At 65.2% G+C, this 26,957-nt stretch overlaps 1 protein-coding gene across 4 annotated transcripts in view; it reads right to left on the minus strand.

The window, feature by feature from the left end:
* NFIC (nuclear factor I C) overlaps positions 1-26,230 on the minus strand; it is a 58,736-nt gene extending 32,506 nt beyond the window's left edge. For 3 of the 4 annotated variants that reach the window (XM_075998231.1, XM_075998230.1, XM_075998228.1), the window contains exons 1-2: positions 20,046-20,188; positions 11,917-12,448 (exon numbers count right to left, since the gene is read on the minus strand). In XM_075998231.1, coding sequence (XP_075854346.1) covers positions 11,917-12,448; positions 20,046-20,075 — 562 coding nt within the window. In that variant the 5' untranslated portion in view covers positions 20,076-20,188. Of the gene's footprint in view, positions 1-11,916; positions 12,449-20,045; positions 20,189-26,105 lie in introns of those variants that run through there. The other variant, XM_075998229.1, reaches the window with a different exon arrangement.
* Positions 26,231-26,957: the final 727 nt, after the last annotated feature.

The following is a 26,957-nucleotide window of genomic DNA, read 5'->3' on the forward strand; positions in this document are numbered from 1 at the left end:
CCTCTGGCCGCACTCAGTCACTCCCAGCCCTCTGCCTCACGTCCCCAGAGGAAGTTAGTGATTGCGTCCCCATCGCTCATCTGCCCCAGGGGACTGGCACGTCCGCCAGGGCAGAGGTTTGGTCTGTGGCGGTCACTGTCGTGGCCCCGGCGCCTAGAATAGGGCCTGGTATACAGCAGGTGCTCACTGCATCTTTGCAGAAAGAGAGGAGAGCGGGAGGGAGAGAGGACGCTGGGGACAGGAGGGGGCGGGGGAGGGAATAAGTGCGCCTGGGCGAGGGAGCCCGTGGGAAGGGCCGGAACAGGTGCACAGGGAGGCTGGATGGCTCTGGAAGGTTCATGAGGGTGACACGAGGGGTCTCTGGCGACAGGCGCGGGCAGCGGCGTGGGACGCCACCCGGCAACGGCCCGGCTGAGGCTCTCTAGTCCTCCTCGGATCCGGATCCGTAAAAGGCCCGTGTCCTTTGGGAAGCTCCCCCACCGGTTCCCAGGTCCAGGGAGGAGCCCACGGCAGGGGGAGCTCAGGGAGGGGACAGGAACCTGTGCTGGGGAGGGCGCCCAGGAGGGCTTCTCGGAGGAGGAGACATTTAGTGCTGGGGCTTTGATGTGTGAGTAGGAGTTCGCCAGGCGCAGGAGGGCCTTGTGAGAGGCCAGCACAGGGTGTGGGGGCAACCGTCACCATCCCGCCTTGCACTTACCGGATTCTTACTATGCGCCGGGGGCTTATTCAATCCCAGGAGCTGAATACAGGTTTCCAGAGGGCAGGCGAGGCCCAGAGAGGTTAGGGGATCGGTCTGGGGCACACAGCCGGGAGCTGGGGCCGTGCAGAGGCTCGGCCGCGCGGGCCTGCTGCCCCCATCGACGTGCCGGAGCCCAGCAGTGGGCGTCAGGGGCAGCGACTGTCCACCCCAGCCCGTCCCACGGGGGTCAGGGCCACGCGGGGTGCCCACTCATGGCCTTCTTTGCCCCAGTTGGCTGCGTGACTCCAGGCCAGCTCCCCGGTTCTCCTCGGGCCTCAGTTTCCCCAGCTGTGCAATGGGTCTGGGACGCCCACCGTGCTGGGATTTGCCGAGGCGCCTCGGGGACCCTGTACAGCGATTTCCACCTCGCAGCCATAAACCAGGCACGGCTCGGAGGGGTCAGCGGCCCGCGGCCTCTTGGCGAGCGTCCCGGGCCTGCGCCCGCCGCGCCTACAGCCTCCCTCTGGAGCCTCCCTCGCGAGCCTCCGCCTCGCTGGTGCTCATCGCCCAATCGGCGCCTGCTGCGTGCCGCGGGCTCACCGGACCCGCTCAGTGGTTGCAGATTGTCACCCCCATTTGACAGAGGAGGAAACTGAGGCACAGGGTGGGGCAGGTGGTGGCCCCAGGTGCGGCCGGGTACCTGGCAGGAGCCCGGCGCCCTTCCCGGGCATCGGGGCCCAGATCCCAGCTCACCCGCTATCCTCCTCCCGGGGGTGCGGGGCGGCCTGCGCTCCTGTCCTCGCTCCTGCCCTGCATGTGCCCAGGCAGGTGCACGGCGGGGCGGGGGCGGGAGGCGAGGGGCGGGGCGCAGGCAACGACCTCACACACGCACCACCACCCAGGTGACCACACACTGGATTCTCACACCGTTGGAACCAACCTGGAATTGTCCCTCCCCCGCCTCTGCCGGGCTGGCCCCAGTATTGCGGGCACGGCCCCCACCCTCGCCCCCCAGCCTGTCCTCCCCGCAGCAGCCAGAGGGCGCCTGTGAGCACCCGATTCAGGGCCCGTCCCTCCTCTGCCCACAGCCCTCCATGGCTCCCACCTCCCTCAGGGTCAAAGCCCAGGTCCTCCCTGCAGCCCACCAGGCCCTGCGCGACCTCTCCCGTCCCCTCCCCGCCTTCCCCTCCTCCCTCACTCCCCCTCCTCACTCTGCTCCAGCCACACGGGCCTCCTCACTGTGCCTCCACACGCCAGGCTCTGTCCTGCCCCAGGGCCTTTGCACGGGCCGTGCCCCTGCCTGGAGCCCCTTCCCCCAGTTCTTCACATAACTGATTCCTCCTCGCCCCGCCCCACCGGACCGTGAGCTCCATCCGGGCGGGCTTTTAGTCTGTCTTGTTCACCGCGATGTCCCCAGGGCCTGGCACACAGTAGGCGCTTACTAAATACTCATCTGCTTCCAGGCAATTCCACTGCGCGTGCTCGGTGCGGCCCTAGGCTCTCTACGCGTCTTGACTGGATTCTCCCTCCGCAACCCCGGAAGCCGGCGCTATTTTACAGATGGGGAAACTGAGGCCCAGAGCAGGGCCTGCCACTTGCCTGAGGTCACACAGTGACCAGACGGTGGGGGGCAAGACCCCACGATCCCTCACCACTCTCCCTCACGGACATCCCCCCTTGCCCAGATGGGGAAACTGAGGCTCAGAGAGAGCACGAGGCACCAAGTATGACAGGCAGAGCCAGCAGCGTCACAGCCCAGACCTCTGGCCAGGCGCAGAGGGGCGCCGTGCCCACGCCAGGGAAGGAACGCAGCGCGACAAACAACATCAACGGCAGTAATCATAGTGGCCGCAGCGAGGGCAGGGACTGGGTCGAGTCACTGGGGTTTACGAGGCTGGCCTGTGGGTGCACGCCAGGGCCCGCGAAGGGGAGCCGCGGGGGACACCGGCCCTTTAAGAGCCTCCCCCTCCCCAGCTGGGCGCTGGCCGCCTCCTTATGTAAGGGCCGCCTTGCGCAAGCCGGTTACATAAGGCGGCGGCCAGGCTTGCCCGTCCGGCAGCCGCCTGTCCCGGGCTGTCCGTGGCGGCCTGTGGCACGGGAGCGCCAAGGCCGCCCAGAGCGGCCTGGGTTGGGGTTCGAGGTCTCCCGGATCAACGCCCGCCTGGGGGACACCCCAAATTCCCAGAGCCAGTCCCCCCTTCCCCACCAGGCAGGAGAAGGTGAAAGGTTTCTACCCTGAATGGACAGGGCTGTTCCCATTGCTCGGAAGGTGAAACTGAGGCCCAGAGAGGGCAAGTGAGCGGCCTGAAGCTGCACAGCCCTGAGCAGAGGGAAGAAGGGATGACATTGGGGCGACATCTGGGCTGTGGGGGATCGGCCTGCGCCTTAACCTCCCAGCTCCCCCGTCTGTTAAACTGGGCTTTGTCAGCAGCGCCTGGCATGCAGCTGGTGCTCAATAAATGGGACAGCAGAGGCAGCACTGGGTGGGGCTTAAGGCCCTGCCCTAATGCCCTCTGAATTCTATTACCCGACTCAGTCTTTGCAGAGCTCTCTGTAAGGCAGGGACAGCCACCGCCTCGTTCGCATGCGAGGAAACTGAGGCACGAAGAGGAGAAGGTAATTAGTAGTCCACACGGCGGGTGAAGGCCACAGGGAAACAGTAGGTGCTCTATCATTGCACAGCAGGTACAAGGAGAGCGCTGACTGTGTACCAAATCCTGGCCTGGGGAAGGGTAATATTCTGTCTGCCCAGGACCCCACGGGGGTTGGGGGGGGATGGGAACCATTTCTCCTAATCTAGACGGGAAACTGAGGCAGAGGAAAAAGAAGGAATTTATCCAAGATCACACTCAAGCCCTATCACGGCTCCTTCTCCTGGCAGCCTCCCCTGGCCCGGGGTCCACCCCTCAGACCACGGGGGTTGGGGCGTCTGAGTATAAGGCTCCCCTCTGCCCCCCAGGCATAGCTCTGGGATGGGGTGCGGTTTGGGGGTGGAGGCAGCCCCCTGTCCTCCCCTTCTCTCTGGGCGCTGGCCCTTTAAGGCAGCACTGCTGCCTGGGCATGTCCCAGGGTGACCCCAAGGGGCGGGTGTGGCCAGGAACAAGAGGCCCATTCAGCTGCCTGCTGCCACCTCCGGGCAGCCCACGGGGTGGGCTGGGGGGCAGGGAGGAGACTGGCAAGGCCTGCAAAGCCGGGGGTGTGGTGGGAGGGGAGACAGAGGGCCCAGAAACAGGGGCAGACAGAGAGACACCTGGCCTGGGCTGCATCTCTCACCTGCCTGGCTGCCCAGGTGGAGGCTGGAGGCCTGGCCACACCCCAGCCAGCCTGCAGCCCCCGAAGATGCTCCTTGATCCAGCTGAACCTGCTGCCCACCCGCCAGCACCAAGGCCCTGTAGCCCCAAAGGCAGGATCCTGCGACATTCTGGAGAGGTCCCTGACATACCCCAAATAGCCCCTTCCCCTGGGGGAAAGGGGACTGGCCCTGGATCTCCCAGACCCAGGCACGAGTCCTGACTCTGCCTCTCTGGGCCTCAGTTTCCCCATCTGTTAAGTGCAGGCAGCGATGGTAGCTGCTAACATCTACAGAGGGCTCGTACGAGCCTGGCGCTTGGGAAGCCTGTAAGACACCTGCGGTCCCCCAAAAATGCACCCGACACCCCAACACACACCTCCCACTGGGTACACGACCGACAATCACAGTCACCGCCTTCAACTGAAGCCCTGCGGGCTGCAGGCCGGGTGGCCCCGCTGTCCTGGTGGCCCGAGATCGCACGGCTGGGAAGAGGCAGACCTGCGGGACCAGACCAGCCGGGGGCCGTAACAGCCTTCCGGAAACGCACACTGCTTATGCCGGGGACTCCCGTGTCCCCACATGCAATAAACAACAGACGTCACCCGGGAACTAACAAAGTCTCCTTCTTGCTCTGGGCCCGCCGTGCCAGGTTCTCACACCACGCGACCCCACGAGCTGCTCGCCCTGGGCCCGAAGACCTCGCCCCAGCCTTGAGCCCCCATCCAGCCCCAACCGGTACGGAAAAACCTCCAAGACACCCCACTCTTCCTCCTCCCTCCTCCCATCCCCCCGCCCCGGCATCTTTTCTGGAATATTCTGCTCAGTCCAGTGGTGCCTGAGGCTTACTCAACTGGTCTGAGCTTTGCCAGAGAATTCTAGACTCTCCCCACGGATATTCTAGAACCTGGCTGGAGAAACTATAGAACGTGCACTTGGCCATGCAAGAACTCCACCTCAAACATTCTAGAACCTGGGCTGGGCGCAGTGGCTGATGCCTGTAATCCTAGCACTCTGGGAGGCCAAGGCGGGAGGATCGCTTCAGTTCAGGAGTTCTAGACCAGCCTGAGCAAGAGCGAGACCCCGTCTCTACAACAAGTAAGGAAAATGAGCCGGGCATGGTGGTGCGTGTAGTCCCAGCTACTCGGGAGGCCGAGGCAGGAGGATGGCTTGAGCCCAGGAGTTGGAGGCTGCAGTGAGCTGTGATGACGCCACGGCACTGCAGCCTGGGCGACAGAGCGAGACTCTGTCTCAAAAAAAAAAAAAAAAAAAATCTAGAACCTGCTGTCAATGACCAAGAATATACTTAAGGATTTCTTGGATATTGATGAAAACAAACATTGATTGGATAATCCAGAGCAAGTTCTAGAATCTCATATTCTCAAGACGCCCAACTTGGAAGATTTGAGATCTGTCTGCAGATGCTGCAAAAGCTCACCGTGAAGAATGCCCCAAGATGTTCTAGAGCCCAATTAAGTGGGTTCTGGAGCGTGGCCTTCCGTAAGCAAAGACCCGACGGGGCAGAAAGACCGGGAACTCGCTTTTGGACACTGGAAAACCCAACTCAAGCAATTCCGACTCCTGGTCCTCCGTGGGCAGAGATGCAGCTGATGAATTCCATGTCACAGAACCAGCTTGGGGGATTCTAGAACTGGTTCTTTGGTGGTTAAAAAACAGAATTCTTAAGCTTCCCTTAGCACAGAGGTTTTGTCAACCAGGAGTGATTCTGCCCCCAGAGGACACCGGCCTATGTCTGGGGACACCTGTGGTTGTCACAACTGGGGCGTGCTCCTGGGATGGGGTGGGTGGGGGCAGGGACGCTGCTCAGCACCCGCAGGGCCCAGGACGGCCCTCCCCAGAGAGCGACCCGGCTCCAAATGTCCACGGGCCAGAGGGGGAGAACTTCCATGTTCGTATCTTTTAGAGGCCCAAAGTGAGACCTTCTAGAACGTAGTCCTCGGAGTCTCAAGCAACTGGCTTGGGAGTTCTAGAATAGTCTGCCCTCCCATTGTCAAGAACCCGACTTGGGAGACTGCAGATCTGCCTCCGAATTTTCTAGAACTCAGATCTGGTTCTAGGGCTGCGCTGCCCATCGTAGCAGCCACTGGCTCGGCACGTGGCCTTTCCTAATCGAGATGGGAGTGGACGACAGACGCTAGGTTTCAGAGACTTGGTACGTAACCAATGCGCATGTATAAAATATCTCAATTACCTTCCCATTGCTTGGGTGTCGCAATGACAACATTTCGGATGCCCTGGGTTAAATAAAATAGATTGCTAAAATTAATTTCTCCGGGACATTGACACATTTACGTGCAGGTACCAGAAAAAAAAAAAGAAAAAAAAAAACGTAAGTCACAGATGTAGTTTGAATCCCATTGCTACCGGACCAGGCTGCTCCAGAAGCCACCCAGGGCGATTCTAGAACCACTTGGTTGATCCAGACACCGGCGGAAGAAATTCTAGAACTCAGGCCTTGGGAATTGTAGGACGTGGCCCCTGGCGGGTCTAGAACCCGCATCCCGTGGAAACTCACATCGCCGCCTGCAGGTGAGCCACGCCGGGACACGGGTCCCTCTTTTGTCCGTCCCCACCCCACCCCTGGAAGCTGCCCCGGAACGGCCGGCCGGAAGGAACCTTCCTCCGGGGAGCTCTGGGCAATGCCCCACCCCCAGACATGCAGTGTCCCCAAGTGTCCCCTCACCAACTCTGACCATCTGCGACTTCCTGCCCACGCTCAGCTGGAGGGAGAGGGGCTGGCCTGGCAGCTGGTTGGGGGGGCATAGAGATGTCCCCAGCTGCCCTCAGCCTCCCCTCGGCGTCCCGGCACGGGGCCAGGGCGGCAACTGTGGCCCCACCGCAGCGGTGACAGCCACAGGTGCAAGGGGACGCCCGCCCCTTCTGCTGGCTCCTCGCAGGGCCGGCCCGCCCACAGGGACAAGGACACCCTCAGGGGCTGCCGCAAGAGCACCCCACGCCCGCATTCCCGCATGTAGACGCGCAGCCGCGCGGGGACAGGGTGAGGGGACCCAGCCACAAGTGAGGCAACACATCTGTTTAGAGACAGGGTCTCGCTCTGTCGCCCAGGCTGCAGTGTCGTGGCGTCATCACAGCTCACTGCAACCTCCAACTCCTGGGCTCAAGCGACCCTCCTGCCTCGGCCTCCCGAGTAGCTGGGACCACAGGTGCCACCACCTCGCCTGGCTAATTTTTCTACTTTTAGTAGAGACGGGGTCTCGCTCTTGCTCAGGCTGGTCTTGAACTCCCAGCCTCAAGCGATCCTCCTGCCTCGGCCTCCCAGAGCGCAGGATTACAGGTGTGAGCCACCGCGCCCAGCCACCACATCATTTTTGAGTGCTGACTGTATACCAGGCCCTGTCCTCCTGCTGTTCCTGCCCTGATTAGACTCTGGACACCCCCGTCACTCCCACTGTGTAAGAAAGGAAACTGAGGCCTGGAGCAGCGAAGCCACTTGCCAAAGGCCAGGCAATGCCCGCGCGCAGAGATGGGAACCTGGACGCCATCTGGCCAGAGAGTGTGCCCAGACTCTGCCCGACGCTCGGCCCACTCCCCGGTCAGCCCTCGTGGCCCCACCTGCTGTGCGCAGCCACCTTCCCTGCACGGACAGACGCTGTCACCTGGCCGCCCCGCCCTGGGGAAAATGCCAGGCGGCGCCAGGAGCCCCCTGCCCCTCCGCCACCCGGACACTGGACAGGGCGCTCGATCCCGCGTCCGGTCACAGCCGCCCGCCCTAGGTCCCCGGTGCCACCCAGGGTGTCAGAGCAGGGCTGGGGCCTCCCCGCCTCCCTCCTGAGAGGATCTGGGGCAGGAATGAGCATTTATTGAGTGCCTCCTGTATGCTTTTCAGGGACCACTGCCGCCAAGCCTCAAGGCAAGGGGTGCGGCTCTGGTTCTCCCCATCCCACAGATGGGCAAATCGAGGCCCCAGGACGGGAGGGCACCTCTCAGGGCCCGGAGCGCACGCGGGCACAAGTTGTGTCCAGCACACAGTGGCCACCGTCGCGTGCCCGCTGCTGGCCGGGGTGAGGGTCTCTGAGGGCGGAGGAGATGGAGGGCCTCTCTCCCAAGCTGAGCCCCTTTCTCCCCCCCCAGCACCCCCCCCAGCACGCTCTGCGGAGCCCCGGGCCAGGCCTGGGCACGGCAGGCGCTTGAGCACGGCCCCCCCCTCCCGTCCCCCTGCAGTCACCATGCCACCGGGGCTGGCCGGCGGGAGGGTGTGGCTTCCATCAGAGAACCTCAAAGGGTATTTTTAGTTTGTTTTGTGTAAGAGGTTTCACTCCGTTTCTCATTCTGGCTCCACCTCTCAGGGGCTGTGTGACCTCGGGCCAGCGGCCGTCGTCTCTGGTCCTCTGCCGCCTTGTCTGAAAGTGGGAGGGCAGGAGCCCTCCGCGGAGTGCCGGGAGGATCAGCGCAGTCCACACGCGCCCGGCCCTGGGCTGGGCACGCAGGGAGCGCCGAGACGTGCCGGCGTTACTGTTACTGCCGTCGGTGTTGTTGCCCCCCCATCCCACCCAGGAGGGGCTGGGGGCCTCTCCTCTCCCCGAGCCTCTCCTGCCACCCTCTCCAGGGCGCCCCCGCCCACCGGGCAGCGCCTGCGGCAGCTGCGAGCAAGCGTCCAGGCCGGGCCCTGCCGCGGCGCCATCCGGGCATGGACGGCCGGCGGTTGGCACCGCGCGGGGCGGGAACGGGAGGCCGGGCCATGGCGGCGGTGGCGTCAGCAGATGGGCACCATCTGGGCCGGCGGCTCGGGACGGGCTGGCAGCTGCCGGGGCGGGCGGGCCTGGCAGCCCCTCCCCCCCTGGCACGGCGCCCGCCCGCCTCAGGTTTCTCAGGCTGCCGGAGGGGGCAGGGAGCCCGGCCAGGCTGGGGCGGGCGGGCAGGCGGCTTCCCTCTCCAGGCCTGGCTCCTCCACGCTTCTCCCCCCCAACGACGCCTCCCCCTGCCCCTCCAGCTTCACCCGCGCCCCTGCAGCCCCACGCCCTGCTCCTGCCGGCCTCAGGGCCTTTGCACTGGCTGGGCCCCCCCCCACCCGTCCGCCCTCCCTCCACCTGCAGGCCTCGTGTCCACAGTCACCTCCTCAGAGGGCCCCCCAGCCCCTCCACACCTCACCCTTGCTCTGTTTCCTGTCCCACCCCAGTGCACACGCCCCCCTCCCATGCCCCCAGGAGCTCATGTGCCCCCATCACGGCCCGAAGCTGCCCCTGGCCTGCCCCCACCCCGGGCACACGACACAGCGCAGGCCCCTGTGGCCACGCCGGTGCCGGGCGGACGCTGGGCGGCCAGTTCTGCCCGGGAGATGGCCTGGGCCCCGACCGCCCGGCAGCCCAGTGCCGAGGGACCTTCTGGGGTCCCTGCCACGCCCCCACCTCCCCAGATGATTTCAGGATGGCGGCCTGGGGTTGCCCCGTAGGCCTCGGCCCCACGGTCCACCCACGGTCCCGGGAGAGACTGGGAGGCTGAGACGGGGGTGGGCGCGGGGGGCCGGGCCTCTCGGGAGGGCGGGGCCGGGGGACCGCGTGGGCCTGTCCACACCTCTGCGACTCCATGTCCCTGCCTTTCGCCCCCGCTGTCTCTGTCGGTCCGAGGCCCCACCTTTGGCCACCGTTTCTGTCTCGATTCTGATGTCAGAGGCAGGGCAGGTGTCCCCCAGTCTCCACCTGCGCCCTGGGACCCACACGGTGGGGGAGGGGTGGCGGCCAGTCCTCCTTGCTGTCGGACTCATGACGGCCAGGCCCAGCGTGGAGGTCGGCCTTGGCCCGCCGACCCCAGACGAGACCTCTCGCGCCCCAGCCTGTGGGGTCCAAGAACACAGAGCCCAGCTGGGAGGCGGCCAAGCCACACTGACGGACAGATGCACGATTCACCCCACCCCCTTCCACGACACTCAAGGGGACCCGGGGGTGGGGGTTGTCAGTGACACAGCAGCGGCGGAAGCCACCTGGGTCCCAATCCCACCTCTGCCCTCTCTCGGCTGTCTGACCTCAGGCAGGTCAGATCGCTTCCTTGGGCCTCTGTTTCCTCAGCTATGAAATGGGCACAACAGTGACTCTGCCCCGTGGGGCTGCTAAGCACAAGGAAAAGAACTGCTAATGGCTGGCAGAGAGCACATGGAGCTAGGAGCTGGGGTTCTGAAGTGTGAGCAGGAGTTTTCCATATGAGAAAGGCATTCCAGGCAGAGGGAGCAGCATAGGCAAACAGGCCCGGCCAGTGGGAAACCAGGAGGAGGAAGATCGTGTCAGTGACAACAGGGCCCTCGCCTGGTGCCTGCTGGTGCCTGGCGCTGATGACCCCCCGAGGGCCGTGCGCTGAGCACTTACCAAGGGCACCCCACCTTCCCCATAAGGGGGCCATCTTTGAGCTCCCCATTATATAGACAAGCAAATGAGGCACAGAGAGGGTCAGCAACTTGCCCCTGGTCACCCAGCCAGCAGGCAGGTCCCACTGGGCCCCTCACGCCCAGGATGGGCCGGTGGCGGGCTGGTGGGCGTGTGGTCCGCCGGCCGCTGGAGCAGGGACTCCCGCGGGGCGGATGGGCTGGGCTGGCCGGCAGCGCGGCCGCAGCTGGACACCAAGGTGTCTGGGAGGCGCGGGCCGCGGCGTGGGGGAGGGGCGGGCGGCGCGGGATTGTGCTGACTGCGGCAGAAACGCAGCCCCAGCTCCGGAACGCTGTCGGCTCGCGGAGGAGGCGGGGGCGGGCTGCGCGGCCCAGGCGGTGGGAGGGGGAGGCTGGGACCTGCATGGCGGCGAGCCCACGGCCGCACGCGCCACCCTGCCCCAGACACGCTGCCACCTCCCGCCCCTCTCCGCCTCCACCGGCCCCAAAGGCCGCTTCGCTGTGGGGGCGGGGAAGAGGGGGCAGATGCTAAGGTCAAGGTCAACAATTCAAGGTCAAGACGGGGCAACTGTCTGTCCCGCTCTCCCTCCCTCCCACCCGCCCTGGACACAGACTGGGAGCCCGTGACCTTGTCTAAGCCTTGCACCAACTCCAGACGACAGCACGGCTGCCACCCCCACTGTACCGAGGGGGAAACTGAGGCGCAGAAAAGGGAGGTGTCTGCACAGCCAGGGAAGAGCAGGGCGGCCTCGGGAACCTGGACCGTCTGGCCCAGGGTTCCCCGCTCCTGCACACGCCCCTGCGCAGCCTCTGCGGTCTGCGTGTGCGGCGCGCCCCCGCCCCGCCTGTGCCGGCTCCCTCCCGGCCACACGCGCCCGCCGGGCGGCCTGGGTGGGCACGGCAGGGTGTGGCCCGCGCCCAGCAGGCCTCGGGGGCATCTGAGCCCGTCCGGGCGGAGACAGTCCCGGGGCTCGCTGCGGGCTGGCCCTCCCGCCATGGCCTCATCCAAGCCCCCGCAGCTCCATCAAGCCAGGCCCTCTGATAACCGCCCGGCGGGGGAAACTGAGGCCTGAGCGAGCCACACGGCCAGGAGGCGGCAGCACGACGGACCCGCCGCCGTCTCGACCACGGCCTGCTCTTGGCACAAGCACCTGCCCACCTTGAGAGGCCGCACGGCACAGCCAGCCTCCCAGCTCCGCCCGGCTGCCACGCCACCTGGCTGCCCGCCCCACGTCCGCTGCCGCCCGCCCAGCCACCCTGCAGAGCCCAATCAGCTGTGCCGCCTCCTCTGGGAAGCCACCGGGGATGCCCCCACTCTGCACAAACCCTGCTGGTCCCGACATCGGGCATCTGACCCCCAGCAACCCCCGAGCTGGAAGGGCCGGACTCTCTCGGCCTGCTGGCGTGGTCTGAGAGTCGATCAACAAACATTCCCAGACCACAGCCCCAGGACTCTGGGAGCTCTCCTCGGAAGACCCCGGTGGTCTGTCTCTCCCGTGCCCATCTCTGCTCCGGGGAGCGCCACACGGAGCCCCAGTCCCCCAACCTGGGTGCGGCCCCCGGCACTGCCCCCCGCCCGCCGCGCCGGCTCACCTCGCTCGCGCACGAAGTAGGCCAGGTAGAGGTCCAGCTCCTTCACGGCCACGCCGATGTGGTGCGGCTGCACGCACAGCACCGGGTGGCCGCACTGCGCCGCCTTCACCAGGCGCTCGCCGTCGGTGCTCTCGAGCGGGATGCCCTTGAACAGGATGACCATGACCAGGTCCAGCCGCCACACCTTGTCGGCCTGGCGCAGGCAGTCGATGCGCCGCATCTTGCCCTTCTGGTCGGGGTTGGAGAGCACGCAGCCCGGCGCCTTCTTGCCGGTGATGGCCAGCACGAAGTCCTCGCGGCACTCGGGCCGGATGTCCTTGCGCAGCTTGGCCAGCAGCCGCGACGCCCACTTCTGCTTGACCTCGGGCTTCTCGCCCAGCAGCTCGTCCTTCACCGCCCGCTCCTCGTCCTTCGACATCCGCTTCTCGTGCTTCTTGAAGTACTTGCGCTTCCGCGCCTGCAGGTTGAACCAGGTGTAGGCGAAGGCGCGCACGTGAGGCAGCAGGGCCTCGATGAACGGGTGGAACTCATCCTACGGGGACAGGGGGCGACACGTCAGCGGGTGGCCGGGCACTGCGGACCCACTGCCCTGCCCGGGAGACTGAGGCCGGAGCGGGGCAAACACGCCGGACCGGGACTCGCGGGCCCGGGGGGCCGCCGCAGACCCGCCCACCCCACTGGGGGCAAACTGAAGGCCACAGGTGGCCCGGCAGCGGGGCGCCTGCACAAACCCATTGCCCAGGTGAGGAAAGTGAGGCTCGGGCTGGGAGGAAGGCGCGGGCCGCGGCAGAAGTCCATGGAGGACCACCATGAACGCCCCCGTACGCAGAAGGAGCAAGGCAAGGGTCCCAGGTGGGGGCTGACAGAGGACCCACTGTACAGATGGGGAAACTGAGGCTGGAGACTAGGGAAGTCCTGGACGCATTCTTGGCCTGCTAGAACCGGGGTCAGCAAACTTTTACACCAAAGAGCCAGGCGGGGAACATTTTAGGTTTTGTGCGATACACACAAAATCCACGTTCGTGCGGAATCAGCCCCGCGTGAGGCGTGAGCCAGCAGAGTGGACCAATAAAACTTTATTTACAAAAGTGGGTGCCGGGCACCCGGCTCCGGGCTGTGGTTTGCAGACCCCTCACCGGGGAGGGCGAGCAGCCACCTCCTCCAATGCCTAGAGTAGGGCCGCGCACACAGTGGTGCTCAATGAATGCAGGAGGAGCCAGAGATAGAAACGTGGAGGCCCAGGGAGGCGCCGAGACGCGGCCGGGGCTGTGACTTTCGCACACGTCCCATCGTGACTCACCCGGGCTGTCTAAGGGCGGCCACAAAACCCGCTTTGCGATGAGGAAGCTGGCGGATCGGCTCATCTGCCCACAGTCTCCCAGGGGGCAGGGAAAGGCCGGAGACCCTGCTGCTAGCTGCTGCGTGGTAGGGAAACTGAGGCTCGCGGAGGGGTGGAGACCCGGCCAAGGTCCCTCGGGGGTCTAAGGGGCTGTGTGAGGATAAGACCCAGGACCCTGACCGCCCTGAAGGCCATCGACCCTCTTCCCGGGACAGCCTGTCCCCCGCGAGGCTGGGGTCCTGGGAACAAGCGGAAACAGCCACTTGGACCCCAGTCCGGGTTCTGGCACCCCCTGCTGCGTGCCCCGTGCCCCTTGGGCCACCTCGGGCCACAGGGAGCTGCAGGGCGTGGGCGGGGACCTCAGATGTCACCTATTACTGAGGGTCTGAAAATAGCCTCCCACCTGGCGAGGCCAGGGTGAGGCGGACGGGGCTCTGCTCGCGCCAGCCCGGCTCCCCCACCCCAGTGTCCCCCAAAGCGTGAGTCATCGTGACAGCTGCGGCTGGGACTGGACCTCGGGGCCCTTTTATGCCCGCCCCACCCCCGAGCGGACCTGCTGAGGCAGACTGAGGGTGGGGGGCCACCCAGTGCCGGGCCACCCTCGTCCCCTCCCGTCCCTGGAGGCCACTCGACACCCGAGAGCCAGAGCAATCTGTCCAGCGGCACACAGCTGGCCAGCAGAGCACAGGCCGCCTGGCCAGAGACGCGGGGGCGGGCGGTGGTTCGGGGGATCAATAGAGACACAGGTCACTGCCTGTGGAGGGGCGCCAGGCGGGCAGGAGGCCAGGACGGCGGCGTCCAGGTCTCCTCCCCCTGAAGCCCCTTCTCTCTTTGACCCCCTGTCCCCCGAATTCCTTCTGTCAGCCTGGGCCCCTCCTGGGGACAGGTGCCAGGGAGGCGGGCAGGGGTGGGAGCCCACATCACTGGTGACCCGGGCAGGTCGTGGAGGCAGGAAGCAAAACAGCCTGTGACTGGGTCATGGACCCGGTGTCCCCTCCTCCCTCCGGCATCCTGGGAGGTCAGAGCAGGTGAGAGGCCGGGCCCATCATTCTCTTTGTCCCACAAGACTTGTGACAACCAGGCCCTCTTCCCCAGGCACCTCCCAATGCCCTCAAAGGCTGAACGGGCAAAGGAGGCAGCCAAGGCAGGCTAGGTGCTGAGAATCCTCCCAAACTCCTACACATCCCTCAATGCCCTGTCTCCAGTGTCCCTTCCTCCAAACAGCCTCTCCCCAGGGTTCCCCCACACCTAGCCTGTACCGTACAGACTGGGGGGGGTCTCTGAATCCAGCTGTGTCACCCCCCTCTCTGACTCTAAGGCCCAGGATTGAGGCACCCACTGCCAGGGAAGGAGATGGGGGGTTATTAGTCTCCATTTTCACTGTTGGTATGATCCAGCCTCAGTTTCTCATTCTGTACAATGGACAGAAACGGATATTGCAGCCTGCTGGAGATGGGTGGGGCTTGTTCCTTGCCCTGGTGACCAGAGATGCAAAGCCACAGCGGAACAAGGCCAGACCTTTTCCAGAAACCCCAGGGTGGCCCACTGGGGCTTCCTGGCCAAAGAGGGCAGCAGAAGCTGGGACAACTGTGCCCTGGGCTGTGTCCTTCTCTCGGCCTCCCTGTGGTCCCCCCACCCTGGAAGTCCAGGCCAGCAAGCTAGGACATGAAACCCCAATTACAAGTTTTCCAGATGAAAGTGATTCAACAGTCCTTAATGAGAATGGATCTCATCAAACTCCTATGCATCCTTCAAAGCCCTGCTTCCAATGCCCTCTTCTACAGGTTAGGTGACAATCAATACCATCGGGCACCAGTGTCAGGGCTTCTAACCTGGGTACTCCTTTCCCCCAGCTCAGAAAATCAGAGCTTGTCAACGACTCTCATCTAACCCTGTGAGGGAGGGATTCCTTCTGTTGTTCAACAAATACCTACTGAGCGCCTACTGTGTGCCAGCCCCACGCATGGTGCTGGGGATTTGGCAGCAGCGTGGGCTCAAGCCCTGCCCCCACCGGATCCTCACCTGGGAGACATGTCAACAAGTCAACAAATATGTACCAAAATGTCAGGTTGAGTAAAGCACTCTGAAGAAATGTAAAGGTGTTTGAGGGGCCAGCGAATCCCCGAGGGAGGGGTGTTCTTTAGCTGGAGGTGGCCCAGCAAGGCCTCTTGCAGGAGGGGACACTTGAAGGAAGACCTGAAAGATGACAATTCCGGGTAGGAGCTTTCCAAGTGCAGAAAGCGGCCCGTGCAAAGGCCCTGGGGCAGGACCGCGCCTGGCATGTTGGAGGCACAGAGAGGAGGCCCGTGCGGCTGGCACAGAGTGAGGAGGGCAGGAAGGGGACAGGGTAGGTTGTGCAGGGAGGAATTGGGTAAACTGAGTCCAGAGAGTGGATTCTCCCTGCCTAAGCGACCAGTGAGCCCTGGGTCCCCTGACTTCCCTGTTTGTGCCCTCGCCCTGGAGGACGAGGAGGGCTGAGCCAGAGGGCTTGGGGTGCAGGGACAGAGACACGGAGCCTTTCAGAGGGAGAGGGCTGAGTCGTCAGCTCTAAGAAATGGGAGCTGTCACCGCGCCTGCCGTCCGGAGGAAGAGACCAAAGCCAAGCGCTGAAGTCTCGCGGTCAGGAAGGAGCCCCCGCACCCCCAGCCCCACTCCTGCGCCCTTGAGCCGGGGTCTGGGCTTGGCCACACGCTGGCCACATCCTCAGGGAGGCCAGCTCCCCCGAAGCCAGGTCCTGCTCTGTCACCTCCTTTCCTGCCCGCCACCCTGACCGGGCGTGGACTCTACCTGTCTCCATTGCTGCCTACCCCGTCACCAAAGAAACAACCCCGCCCCCCAGGTCTGCTCAGGCCAGGGACACCCTGCACAGAGCCCGGCAGGAGAGAAAAGACCAACAGAAGAGCCCCCTCCCTGGGGTGGGGGGTGTTCTGAGCTGAGGTCAGTCACCAACTGTCCCTTGTCCCCTAGCCCAGAGCCTGGGTTATGCAGAACTAAGTGGCAGAACAAAGGGAGAGTGGATTAGAAAATGCCTACAGGATGTTAAATGCAATTATTAGTTTAGCAGCAACCAGGATCGTCGTAGCACTTATTTGGCGCCTACTGTATACCAGAGTGGAGTATCTGAGGACAGTGCGATCGTGTCCCCCCGTTTTTATGGGGGTGGAGAAATGGAGGCTCAGAAGACCAAAGTCCCTTCTCTCAACCAGCAGAATGGCTCCTTCATCCACGATGCAGCGGGCGTTCATTGAGCACCGAGTGTGTGCCAGGCTCCGCACCGAGCACCTCAAAAGTGTCCCGCCTCCCCGAATCCTCAGCGGGCAGATGGGACAAAGGCTCCGGGTCTGTGTCTCGGTGGCCCCCCAGCCCGTATTCAGGGGCATCTGAGAGAGGGCAGGGCCGTGTCCCCATCAGCACGGGTGGCAGGGAGTGTGCACGCGTGTGTCACGGACGTGCACCCGGGCGAGGGGGCACAGCGGTGGGGGCCGCAGGGGCAGGAGGCCTGGGCAGGACAGCGCGGCGTGCGCCGCAGCGGCGGGAGGGAGGCCGCGCACGGGCGCGGGCGGAGAGGGAGCGGAACGCTGACTCGGCCAGAATCCCGCGTGCTGATTTACAGGCCGGCCTGCGCTGAGGCTCCTGCGGCAGCGAGGGGGGGACGCGGGCACAGGAGGCAGCGCGCCACACGCACCGGGACAGAGATCCGCCGTCTAGGGGAACAAACCACGGCCCGCCGGCCCACCTGCCCCGGCCTGGCCAACCCCCCAGATGAGAAGTAGCCCCAAATCCCAGCCCCGCTGTGCCGCCAGGGCGGCCCCGGCCCTCTCTGGGTCTCAGCCCCGTCCCGGCCCTGGGAGGCTGGGACCCCGGCCCTGGCAGGACCCCCTTCACCCCGCCTGCACCCCACCCTGCTGCTTCCCCACCCAACCCCCACCCGGGCCACATGACAATCTATTAAAGCAAACCAAAGTGTGTGGGGAGGGGCCCTCCCTGCCTCAGTTTCCCGGCTGGAGAACCGGCAGCACACAGAGTGCCGCTGTCGCGCAGAAAGAGGCAAAGGAGCGACGGAAAGAATGAATGAACGCGGGAGGGGCGGGCAGCCGCGGGGAGGAGGTGGCCTCTGCCAGGCCCAGCCTGCGGCCCGGCCTGGGCATCCTCCGCGCCCGCAGCCAAGAGGGATTTGGCCCCAAACCCGGAATAACTAACTAACGTGGCGGTGGCGGGCGGGAGGGCGGCGGGGAGGGAGGCCCGGGCGGGGCGGGTGGGGAGGTGGCCTTTCCCGCCGCCAGGATTTATGGAAGTAACGGTGGCCCAGCGCAGTTCCTCTTAAGAGTAAAAGTGAAAAAGCGTTTGAGTCACCGCCGAGACCGGGACGGGCTCCCAGAATGCTCCAGGGCGGCGCGGGCAGGGCCCAGGTGGCACAGGGCGGGCTGGCACCGGAGGTCCCCCACCCCCCGCCGGCCTCGGCTCCCGGGAGGAGGATCCGGGTCGGATCAGCTAAAAGGCAGCAGCTATTTTAGGTCGGGCTCAGGTTGTAAAATTAGCCGGGGATGGGGGGAGAGGGAGGCCCAGAGACAGACAGAGACGGGAGAGACACACAGAGACAAAGAGAGGGGAAGAGACAGACACGCGTCGGAAAGACAGAGGACGAGACAGAAAGGGACAGATGGGAACTTGGAGAGAGACAGAGACAGGGAGAGACTGAGAGAGACCGAGATGAGAGACATCAGGCATGTGGTTCGGGACACTGAGGCAGGCAGCCAGGAGTGGGGGGCCTGGCATGTGGCAGTCAGGGGCCTTCTAAGCCCCCCACTGGGGACCCCAGAGAGGCCCGGCCTGGGAGGAGCAGCGGGCTGCAGGGGAGGCTCAGAGGAGGGTCTCGGCTCCCCCCCAGGGCAGGGGTGCAGTGGGAGCACTAGCCCCTGCCTTTGGGACGCGCCACTCCCAGCCTGGCCTCCCATCTCTGCTGTCTCTCAGCCTGTCTCTGCCTCCTCCTCTCCCTGTCTCTTGCACACAGCAGCCCTGGGAGGTTTTGAGCCCTCCTCCTGGGGAAACTGAGGCAGAGACAGCAAGTTCTCCAGGGCAAAGGCAGGGCTCTCGGCTCTTGCCACCCCAGCCCCAGGCAACTGAATGGAGGTGTCGCCCGAACACCTCTGAGGGGCCGAGTCCAGGCACCCTGGCGTAGCCGCCCCTCCTGCGTGGCTCTCTTGAGCTGGCCAGCGTGGGCAGGGTGGGGGGCACCTTGGAGCCACGCAGGCCACCCTGTAAGCCCAGAGACTGCGAAGTCTTCTCAAGGTCACACAGCAAGCCCAAGTTGAACCCTTCCCAAGTTGTTCTTGAGAAGCTTCAAGATATCTGCTTTGGGGAATTCCCCCCTCCAAAAGCTGCTCAGAAAGGGAAACTGAGGCCTGGAGAATGGCAGGGACTTGCCCAGGGTGACCCAGGGGGATCATAGCACAATGGGCTTGAGACCCCCTCAGCACCAGCCCCCACGGTCCCTGTGGGAAGCCAAGTCTCCCGGTGGCAGCCAGAGGGGGCCGCTGTGAATGGGGACCCCAGGATCCCGCCCGGGTGTCCCCAGGCCTCCGCATTCCCTGGGGCAAAAGCCAGGCATCCACACACTCCCCACACAGTGCTCCTTAGGAGCCCCACTCTCGCTGGAATCCTACCCCTATGTGCAGCACTCTACAGTTTGGACGCCACACTGCTCCTCTCTCCAGAACCAGCATTAGCTCCATGTCACCTCTGGGGAAACTGAGGCCAGAATCTCACTAGCCTTAAGACACACAGCAAAATGGGGGTGGGGGGCCCCAGATCTGGATAGGAGAACCTGCAGTGTTGTGGGCTGGGGAGGGAGTTGGGGGCACGAAGTCATGCCCGGGGGCGGCCTGGGGCAGGGACAGCCGCCCCTTCCCCTCACAGCCCTGCGGTGGTTGCACAAGGCTCCGCCGGGCAGGCTGGGAGCGCGGCCAGGGGCGAGAGGCTGCGGGAGGGGCAGGGGCAGGGGCAGGTGCGGGCGGCGAGGGCGTCGCAGCGCCGCAGTGCCGGGCCAGACCCCGAACCCCGGCCTCCAGCTCCTCCCGGCTGCGGCTCAAGAATCCAGGATCCACGCGGCGAAAACACCGGACCGTGCTGGGGAGGTGGCGGGGTGGGGGCGACAGGGGAGACCGAGCCGGACACGAGCACCCTTCCCCCGCTCCCGGCGCGTCCAACTTCGCGCGCCCCCTCCCCCTCCACGCACACGTGGGCCAATAACGGGGACCACCGGCGGCGGCCGAGGCCCGGCACGGCCTTGGCTGAGGGGGGACCCAGGGACACAGCAGACGCGTCCTCTTCTCAGGAGAGCTGGGGGGACCCAGGGTCCAGCCACGACGCCTGGATTCCAACCCCAGGCCGGCTGGCCGCCTCCCGCACAGCCCTTCCTCCGGCTCGCCGGGGGCGCCCCCTCCCCGACCTTCCCGAGCGAGGGGGTGGGGAGCGCGTCCGAGTGGGGGAGGGCAGGTCTGCAGACCGAGTCCCCACGTCCGGGAGGGGTGGAGGTCCCGCAGTCGAGGGGCGGGAGCGGCGAGGGTGGGGAGCACGGGGAGGGGGTCCCGAGTGGGGTGTGTATGGGGGGCGTGCGGGGTAGGGGTCCCCGGCCCGGCCCATCCCCCACCGGACCCCAGCCCTTGGCGGGGGCACCCCGGCCCAGGTGGCGGGAGGGACGCGCGCCTTTTTCGTCCCGCCTCCTCCGGCTTCAAAACTCCGGGCCGGGGATGCGGGGGGCGCGGGCCGGCGGGCGCGGGCGGGGGCGTACCTGGGTCAGGCAGAGCGGGGACGAATACATCCCGGGCGCGGCGGAGGCGCGGGCCGGCCGGAGCGGGCGCACCGAACTTACTGAGTCATTTTTCCAACCCCCCCACCCCGCGGCCACGGCCGGCGCGCTCTCCCGCCGCCTCCTCCCCCGGCCTCCCGCCCCTCCCTCCTCGCCCTCTCCTGCGCCCGCCTCTCCCTCTCCCCGCTCCGTCTCTGTCTCTGCGTCTCTGTCTCTCCCCTCCCCGACACCCTCCCTCCCCCAGCTGCTCTCCCCTCCCACCCTGAACCTCCCACTTCTCCGCATCCAACTTTCAAAGAAACGAGGGAAAAAAGGGCGCGAGCGAGGAAGGAGAGCCTCCCCCCCCAGGTCTCCCGGCCCCCACCCCGCGACCGCCAGGATTCCCAGCCGCCAGCTGCCGGCCGGGCACCAGCCGCACCGACGCGCGCCCGGCCGCTGCGGGTGCCCCGCGGGGAGGGGGCACCGGACGGTCGCTGGACGTTTAGGGGCCAGAGGTGGATTTTTGAGCGCACCCCTTCCCCCCCTCGGAGCTGGCCGGGAAGTTGGAGAAACGAGCCAAGGGGGGGAGGGAAAGAATGAAGAAGTGACGTGCGCAGAGGCCGGCGCGGGCGCGCGACTTTCCCCTTAAAGATGTACACCCCGGGTGCCTTGGGGGTGTCCCACGACACTCTCTCTCCCCTCTCCCCACAGAGCCAGACAGGGGCTGCCGTCCCCCCGTGAGAGGGGCTTGGGTCCGACGGCCCCTCCCCTGGCCAGAAGGGCCCGGGCTAACGCGGGACCCTCCAAGAATCTTCACTCTCTGCGCTTGCTGCCAAAGGGGCAGGGGCGGGTTGGCCTGGCACCCTTGCACCCTCAGTCTCCCCAGCACCCCCGGAGGATGGCGTCAGGCAGAACTGTCAGCTGGCCGGATAAACGCTTGCAACCTCTTCCCAGGTGTCAGTCATTCCTACCTGGCCCCGCCATGTACCCATTTTACAGATGCAGAAAGGGAGGTAGGGTGAGTGTGGCTTGGAGCCAGCCTCTCTGGCCGTGGAGCCTAAATTCTCAAAGCTCTGTTGTTCTCCCTCTAGAATATCAGAGTGCAGGTCTGGCCTCCCCTAAGTCTGTCCCCCGCCCCCACTGGGGGACATCGGATGATGGGGCCCCTGCCCTCCCAGGTGGTTCACTCCCTGAATGCTCCCAGCCTCGCCCAGACAGAGGCTGCCGCATCTCCTGTTCCCATCTCAGGAGTCCTCCCCTATAAAGTGGCCCAAAGGGTCCCCACCCCATGGGGTCGGTTGGCATAAGGAAAATGACCCTTAGCAGAGTGAATGTCCACTAAGACATTCTTAGAAAGCTTGGTCATTTTCAGTCATCTCCAAGAGTGTCCTGAGGCTAAGCGATACCCTCTCAACCAACCCAGGCAGCTGCCCCATGCCCAGGGGACATGCAGGATGCCTGCAGCCCCGTTGTCCCGTGTGATGGCAGAGGAAACGAAGGCCCAGAGAACAGAAACCATTGCCCAGGGCGGGACAGCTGAGCTAGAAGCAACAGGATTCCCGGAGCGCATGTTCCCTGGGCCCGAAGCTCCCTGCGACATGGGGTGACGTTATTCAAAGGGTGCTTAGCACATCGTGAGCACGCCATAAATATTTTTTTAAAACCCACCACGTAGTAGCTGTGGAGGCCATTTAAACTCCCAGGAGGGATGGGGAGGAGGGTGTCTGGGTATCTGAATGCCGACATAACATAAAGCAGTATTTTATTAAAACATGCTACAAACACGTCTAGGGCAGAATCTGAAATTCACAGACATTGAAGACATTTAAAAGTTGAACTTGACTGCAGACCCTTCTCCCAGCCTGCAGAGACCCTGCGGGTTCCATGCCCCGCCCCCACTGCCTGCAACCTTCAAGGGGCCGCTTAGCTTAGGCGCCTTTCACACCAGGGGCCCTTTTGAAGGTGAAATTTACAGAGCACAGCTTGCCCCTCTAGGAACCTCGATGTCCTCGTCCTCATCTGTAGCACCACAATGACTCCAGGACGCACCTGGGCAGGCTGGGGAGGTTGGAGTGGTTTAGACAGCGTGTGCATGTGTGCAGGGTGTGTTAATGCCACTGGCGGCAGCTGGCGGACGCTTCTACGAGTGCGTGAACAGCAGCAAATACCCCAGGCTGGCCAGGAGAGACCCTGCAGCGCGCAGGGTAGGTGCATTAAATGCAGGGCAGGCCAGCTGGGACGCAGGGTTGCTGCTTGGTCTATGTGTCCTCCGGCCAGCAGCTGAACCTCTCTGTGCCAGAAGTTCTGCCCCTCCGTGAAATGGGATGATGACAGCTGGGACCCCTCTGGGCTGTGGGTGAACCAGCAGATTACCTGAGTGACGGTCACAGCAGTGCCCCATGCATAGCAGTTTCTTTAGGAAGCAATTGGTGGATTTGGACCTGTGTGTGTGTGTGTGTGTGTGTGTGTGTAGGGCCCAGGGTGCATGATTCATCTCCTGGCACTCTGGAGTACAATCTGGCTCATTTGTTGAAAAATAAAAAAAATGTCCTCCCCCTACAATGAATTCACTCGGAGGCTTCTCTGTAACTGTCCAGGTACAGGTGCCCAAAGGGGCTGACTCCCACCGGATGACACTGATCGCCAACAATTTGGAAGCAGCCACTCTGCCCATCTGGGACAGGCCCGTTCAGTAATCCCCGGCGTGGGCACCTGGGCACTGCAGGGTGCTGAGCAGCGCCCCTGGCCCCACCCACCCCATGCTGGGAGCACACACAACCCCAGTCGTGACAACTGCAAATGTCTTTAGATATTGCCAAGTGTCCCCTGGGGACAGAAATCACTCCCGGTTGAGACCCACTGCTGCCCACTCAGCAAGGAAACTCAAGATCGCATTTAGGATTTTTAAAAGAATACCCATGCATTGATGAAAATGTGCATGTGTCCTTTATGGAAACAGGTACTGCACCCTACATGGTACGTACATCTGCCCTCTGCAAGGATGGGCATCTGTCAGTTGTGCCAATGCTCTGAGACAACTCTGGATGGTAATGACCTTGGGGTGTGCTTCCATTTGTATCTGAGATACTTTCCCGCCCTCTTCATCTGTTTAGCACAGGCTTCTGTAATTGAAAGGAAACTTACAAAAAGTGAGTGTCATTGGCACAGCCGCTCAGGCGGGGAGGAGAGGCGCCCTCCCCAGGGCGACACCACAGCTACTACACCCAGAGAAAAGTGGCACAGCCACGTGCAGGGTGCACAGGGCCAGCCTGTGTGCTAAAGTCCTACTGCGTGCACCACCGCGACAATGCCACCTCCCTGCAGCCCTTGCTAGGCGTCCTGCGTGGTTCCCAGTTTACAGATGAGAAAGTGGGTTTTGAGAAGGGGATGTTAGGGGCAAGAGAGGTAACAGAAGGCTGGGACACACAAACACACACATCACACACGTCACAGACACGCAACACACAGACTAGAGAGATTCAGACACACACATTTGGAGACACAGACACACACAGAGACTCACACACACACACCACACACACACAGACGTCCCCACACCTGGCCTCCAACGCCCGGGCTCCCCTCAGAGGGGAGTGGGCAGACTCACACACAGCCACAAACGCAACACCCTCACCACTCCCCGAAAGACACCTCTTCACGCCCACACATGGACACAACTGCCCTCACACAGGTGCACACACAACCACCAGCACGCACACGTGCCCACCATCGCACGCGCACGCCCACCAGCAGAGCCTCGCGGAGCCTGCGCAGCACACCACTCCCTGCTCCTCCCGCGGCTGCCCTACCAACTGCCCCCAGAGGCTCTGCAAGGGACACAGTGGGGACATGGAAGGGCGAGGGTGGGATGTGGTTGTCTTTTCCCCCAGAAGGGCAGGTGCATGTGTCTGTCTCTGTGCGGGTCCGTGTGTCCCTGTGTGGCCCGTGTGTGCAGAGCTGTGCAGACACATGCACCACGAGGGTGTCTCCGAGTGTGTGCTTTGAGCAGGCCACATGCATGTGTCCTGCTGTGCACAAGGCAGGGACCAGGACAGAGGGGAATGATGTGTCCTACAGGCCAGGGTGTCCAACTGCGCAGGAGTGTTGTGTGTCTGAGGCTGCGAGCGGGTGCAGGGGGTGGCCATAACCCCAGTGTGACCCTGGGTGTTGTGTGTGGGTCTGTGTGTCGTGGGACTGGTCCTTCACCCCTTCCCAAACAGCCCCACGCCATGGGATGGGGGTTTCAAGAAAAAAGCAGAGAGAGCAGCTTGGCCTCGGGGTTTTTATATTTAGAAAATTGTCTCAAATGCCCCTGGGGTGGTGGGGGTGGCGTCTGGCGGGGATTCCCCTGGAGGCGAGAAAACAAGTCCCCGTGCTCGCCCTGGCAAGAGCAGGGGGCAGGGCTGGGGGCGGGCCCGGGTGCCCGTGGGTCTCCCCAGCATAGAGGGATCTCCTTGGCCACCCCCCAGGCCCGACGCACGCTCCTGCAACCATCCGCCCCCTCGGGACTTCCACTGTGCGGATGGAGGGGAGACACCCTCGCCGCCCCGCCCCCCTGGGGCAGGCCCCGCGCAAGCGCAGCCCCTGGCGAGGACGTCGGCGCGCCAAGTGATCGCGTCCCGGCGCCACCTCGTGCCCGAATCTCAAGCCTGGACCACCTCCAGCTGTGCGGATGGGGGACCCCAAAGATAGGGGAAATGGAGGGGTCGGGGGATGAGACCAAGGGACAGCGCTTTGCGAAGGCAGAGGAAGCGCCCCCCAGCTCCAGCCAGCAGCCGGGGTTACAGGAAAAGAAGGAACTGGGGGAGGAGGCGGGGGAGGGAGGAGGGATGTAGACCCATCCCCAGGGACACAACCCTAGAGTCACACGCACACGGTGACACCCAACTGTCCCCCGAGACACGGCCACACGCCACAGTGTCCCACTCGCTGGCAACCCCCCAACAGCCACACACTCACACGGGGACGTCCCACGGTCACCCAGGGACACACGGCCCTGGGGACCCACAACACGGCCACACAGTTTCACAACACCGCCCCGCAGGGACGCACGGCACAGTCGCCCAATCACCCAGAGACACACAACACTGCCGCACGGCCACACAATGCTCTAAAGCACACACAACACAACACGCACAAGCACGTGGATGCTCAGACACACGGACACGGAAAGGAGTGGACCCAACGCGACAGGACCACGCGCAGGTACGGACCCCCGCCGCCCAGACCGCGGGCGCTCCTGCAGATTCCGGGGCTGCTGGGTTGGAGAGCACAGGGGAGGCCCCAGCGCACCCCTCGAAGTGCGGACGACACCGGAACCCCGGCCGGCAGACCGGACACCGGAACCCCAAGTGCAGCGGCTGCCGGGCCTGGGGCGCGCCCGGCCGAGACCCGGCGACCGCTCCGGGCGGGGACCCCAAGCGCGCGCGGCGGGGCTGGGGGCGGCCGGGGGCGGGGCCGGGGAGGCGCGAGGACGGCCGGGCCGCTGCCCCTGCGCGGCGCCGAGCGCGGCCGCCCTCCCGGCTCCAAGTTCAAGGCGCCCGGCGGCCGCGGCGCGCTCTCCGCCCCTCTCCGCAGCGGCCATTTTCCGCTAGCTGGCGCGCCGCGCTCGCCCGGCCGGGCACCCCGCAGGGGCGGCCGCGACCCCCGCCCCGCCGCGCCCCCCTCCTCCGCCCCGCGCCCCCACGGGCTGCGCGCTGAGGGTCGTGCGCCCCGGGCCGCGCCCTCCCACCTCGAGTCCAGCCCGGGGAGGGGGCGGGGGCTGGCCTTGGGGGGGCCTTCTCCCGGCAGCCCCGCCCTCCCTGCCAACTCCGCGGTGCCCGCGAGGGGCCCCCCACTTGGGGTCTTCCGCTGAGCCCCGCGCGCCAGCTCCGCCCCCAGCCGGAGGGGGGATCGCGGGTGGGGGTCCCGCAGCGACGGGCGAGGAGGGGGGTCCCCGCAACGAACCCCTCCTCCGGGCGGCCCCCGCCCCTTGCTCCCCCAGACCTCGCAACTTTCGCCCAGAGCCCACGCACCACCCCAAAAAGTCCCCGGGCGAAAACGAAAGTGGGGGCGGCGACGTACCATGGCGCTGCTGCGAGGAGGCGAGGCCGGCGCCGGAGCGAGCGCGCTCGGTCCCCGGCGAGGGGGGGCCGGAGGCGGCGGGAGGAGGCGGCGAGGGAGGGCGCGCGGGGGAGGGCGCGAGCGCGCGAGGGAGGGGGCGCGCCGCGCCCGCCCCCCCGGCCCGCAGGACCCTCCCCTCGGCCCGCCCTCCCCCCGGTCCCGCGCGCCGCCCGCGCCTCAGGCTGCTCCGCGCCGCGGGCCCGGCTGCGGCTCCGGCTGCGGCTCCATCCCCGGCGCGGCCGCCAGGGAGGCCCGGCCGCGGTTCGGCGGCTCGCGGGCGCCGGCCGGGCTGGCTGCCGAGCCAGCGGATCCTCCTTCGCCGCGGCGCGCGCGCGCTCGCTCGCACACACGCGCGCAGGCGACTCGGGGACACGGGCGGGCCGGGCCTCCTCCACGCCGACGAGGACACACGGCCTGCGGTGCCACCCGGACACGCGGGGACCCACGGCCGGCGGGGTGCCGCGGCCACGCACCTCCTGCGGGATGCCAACCCAGACGCGCACTCGCAGTCTGCGGGGTGTCACCCAGAGACCCACGCGGACGGACAGTCACGGAAAGACGCCCGGGACCTCAGACTGACCCACACGCGGACCCACAGGACCCCTCTCCCAGCCGCCCGGCCGGTGACTGTGACTGCAGGTGTCCCCGTACACAGCTGCGCGCACACACACACACACACAGCGGGGAGACGGGACAGACGGCGACACAGAGACTCGGACACCGAAGGCGACAGACCTGGGGGCGGGGGTCCCCTGGGGGTCCCACCGGGGCTCCAGGAGGGGATGGGGCGGGAGCGCCCGGCCTCGGCCCGGT

Source organism: Microcebus murinus, chromosome 27, assembly GCF_040939455.1.
Source record: "Microcebus murinus isolate Inina chromosome 27, M.murinus_Inina_mat1.0, whole genome shotgun sequence".
Classification (NCBI taxonomy): Eukaryota; Metazoa; Chordata; class Mammalia; order Primates; family Cheirogaleidae; genus Microcebus; species Microcebus murinus.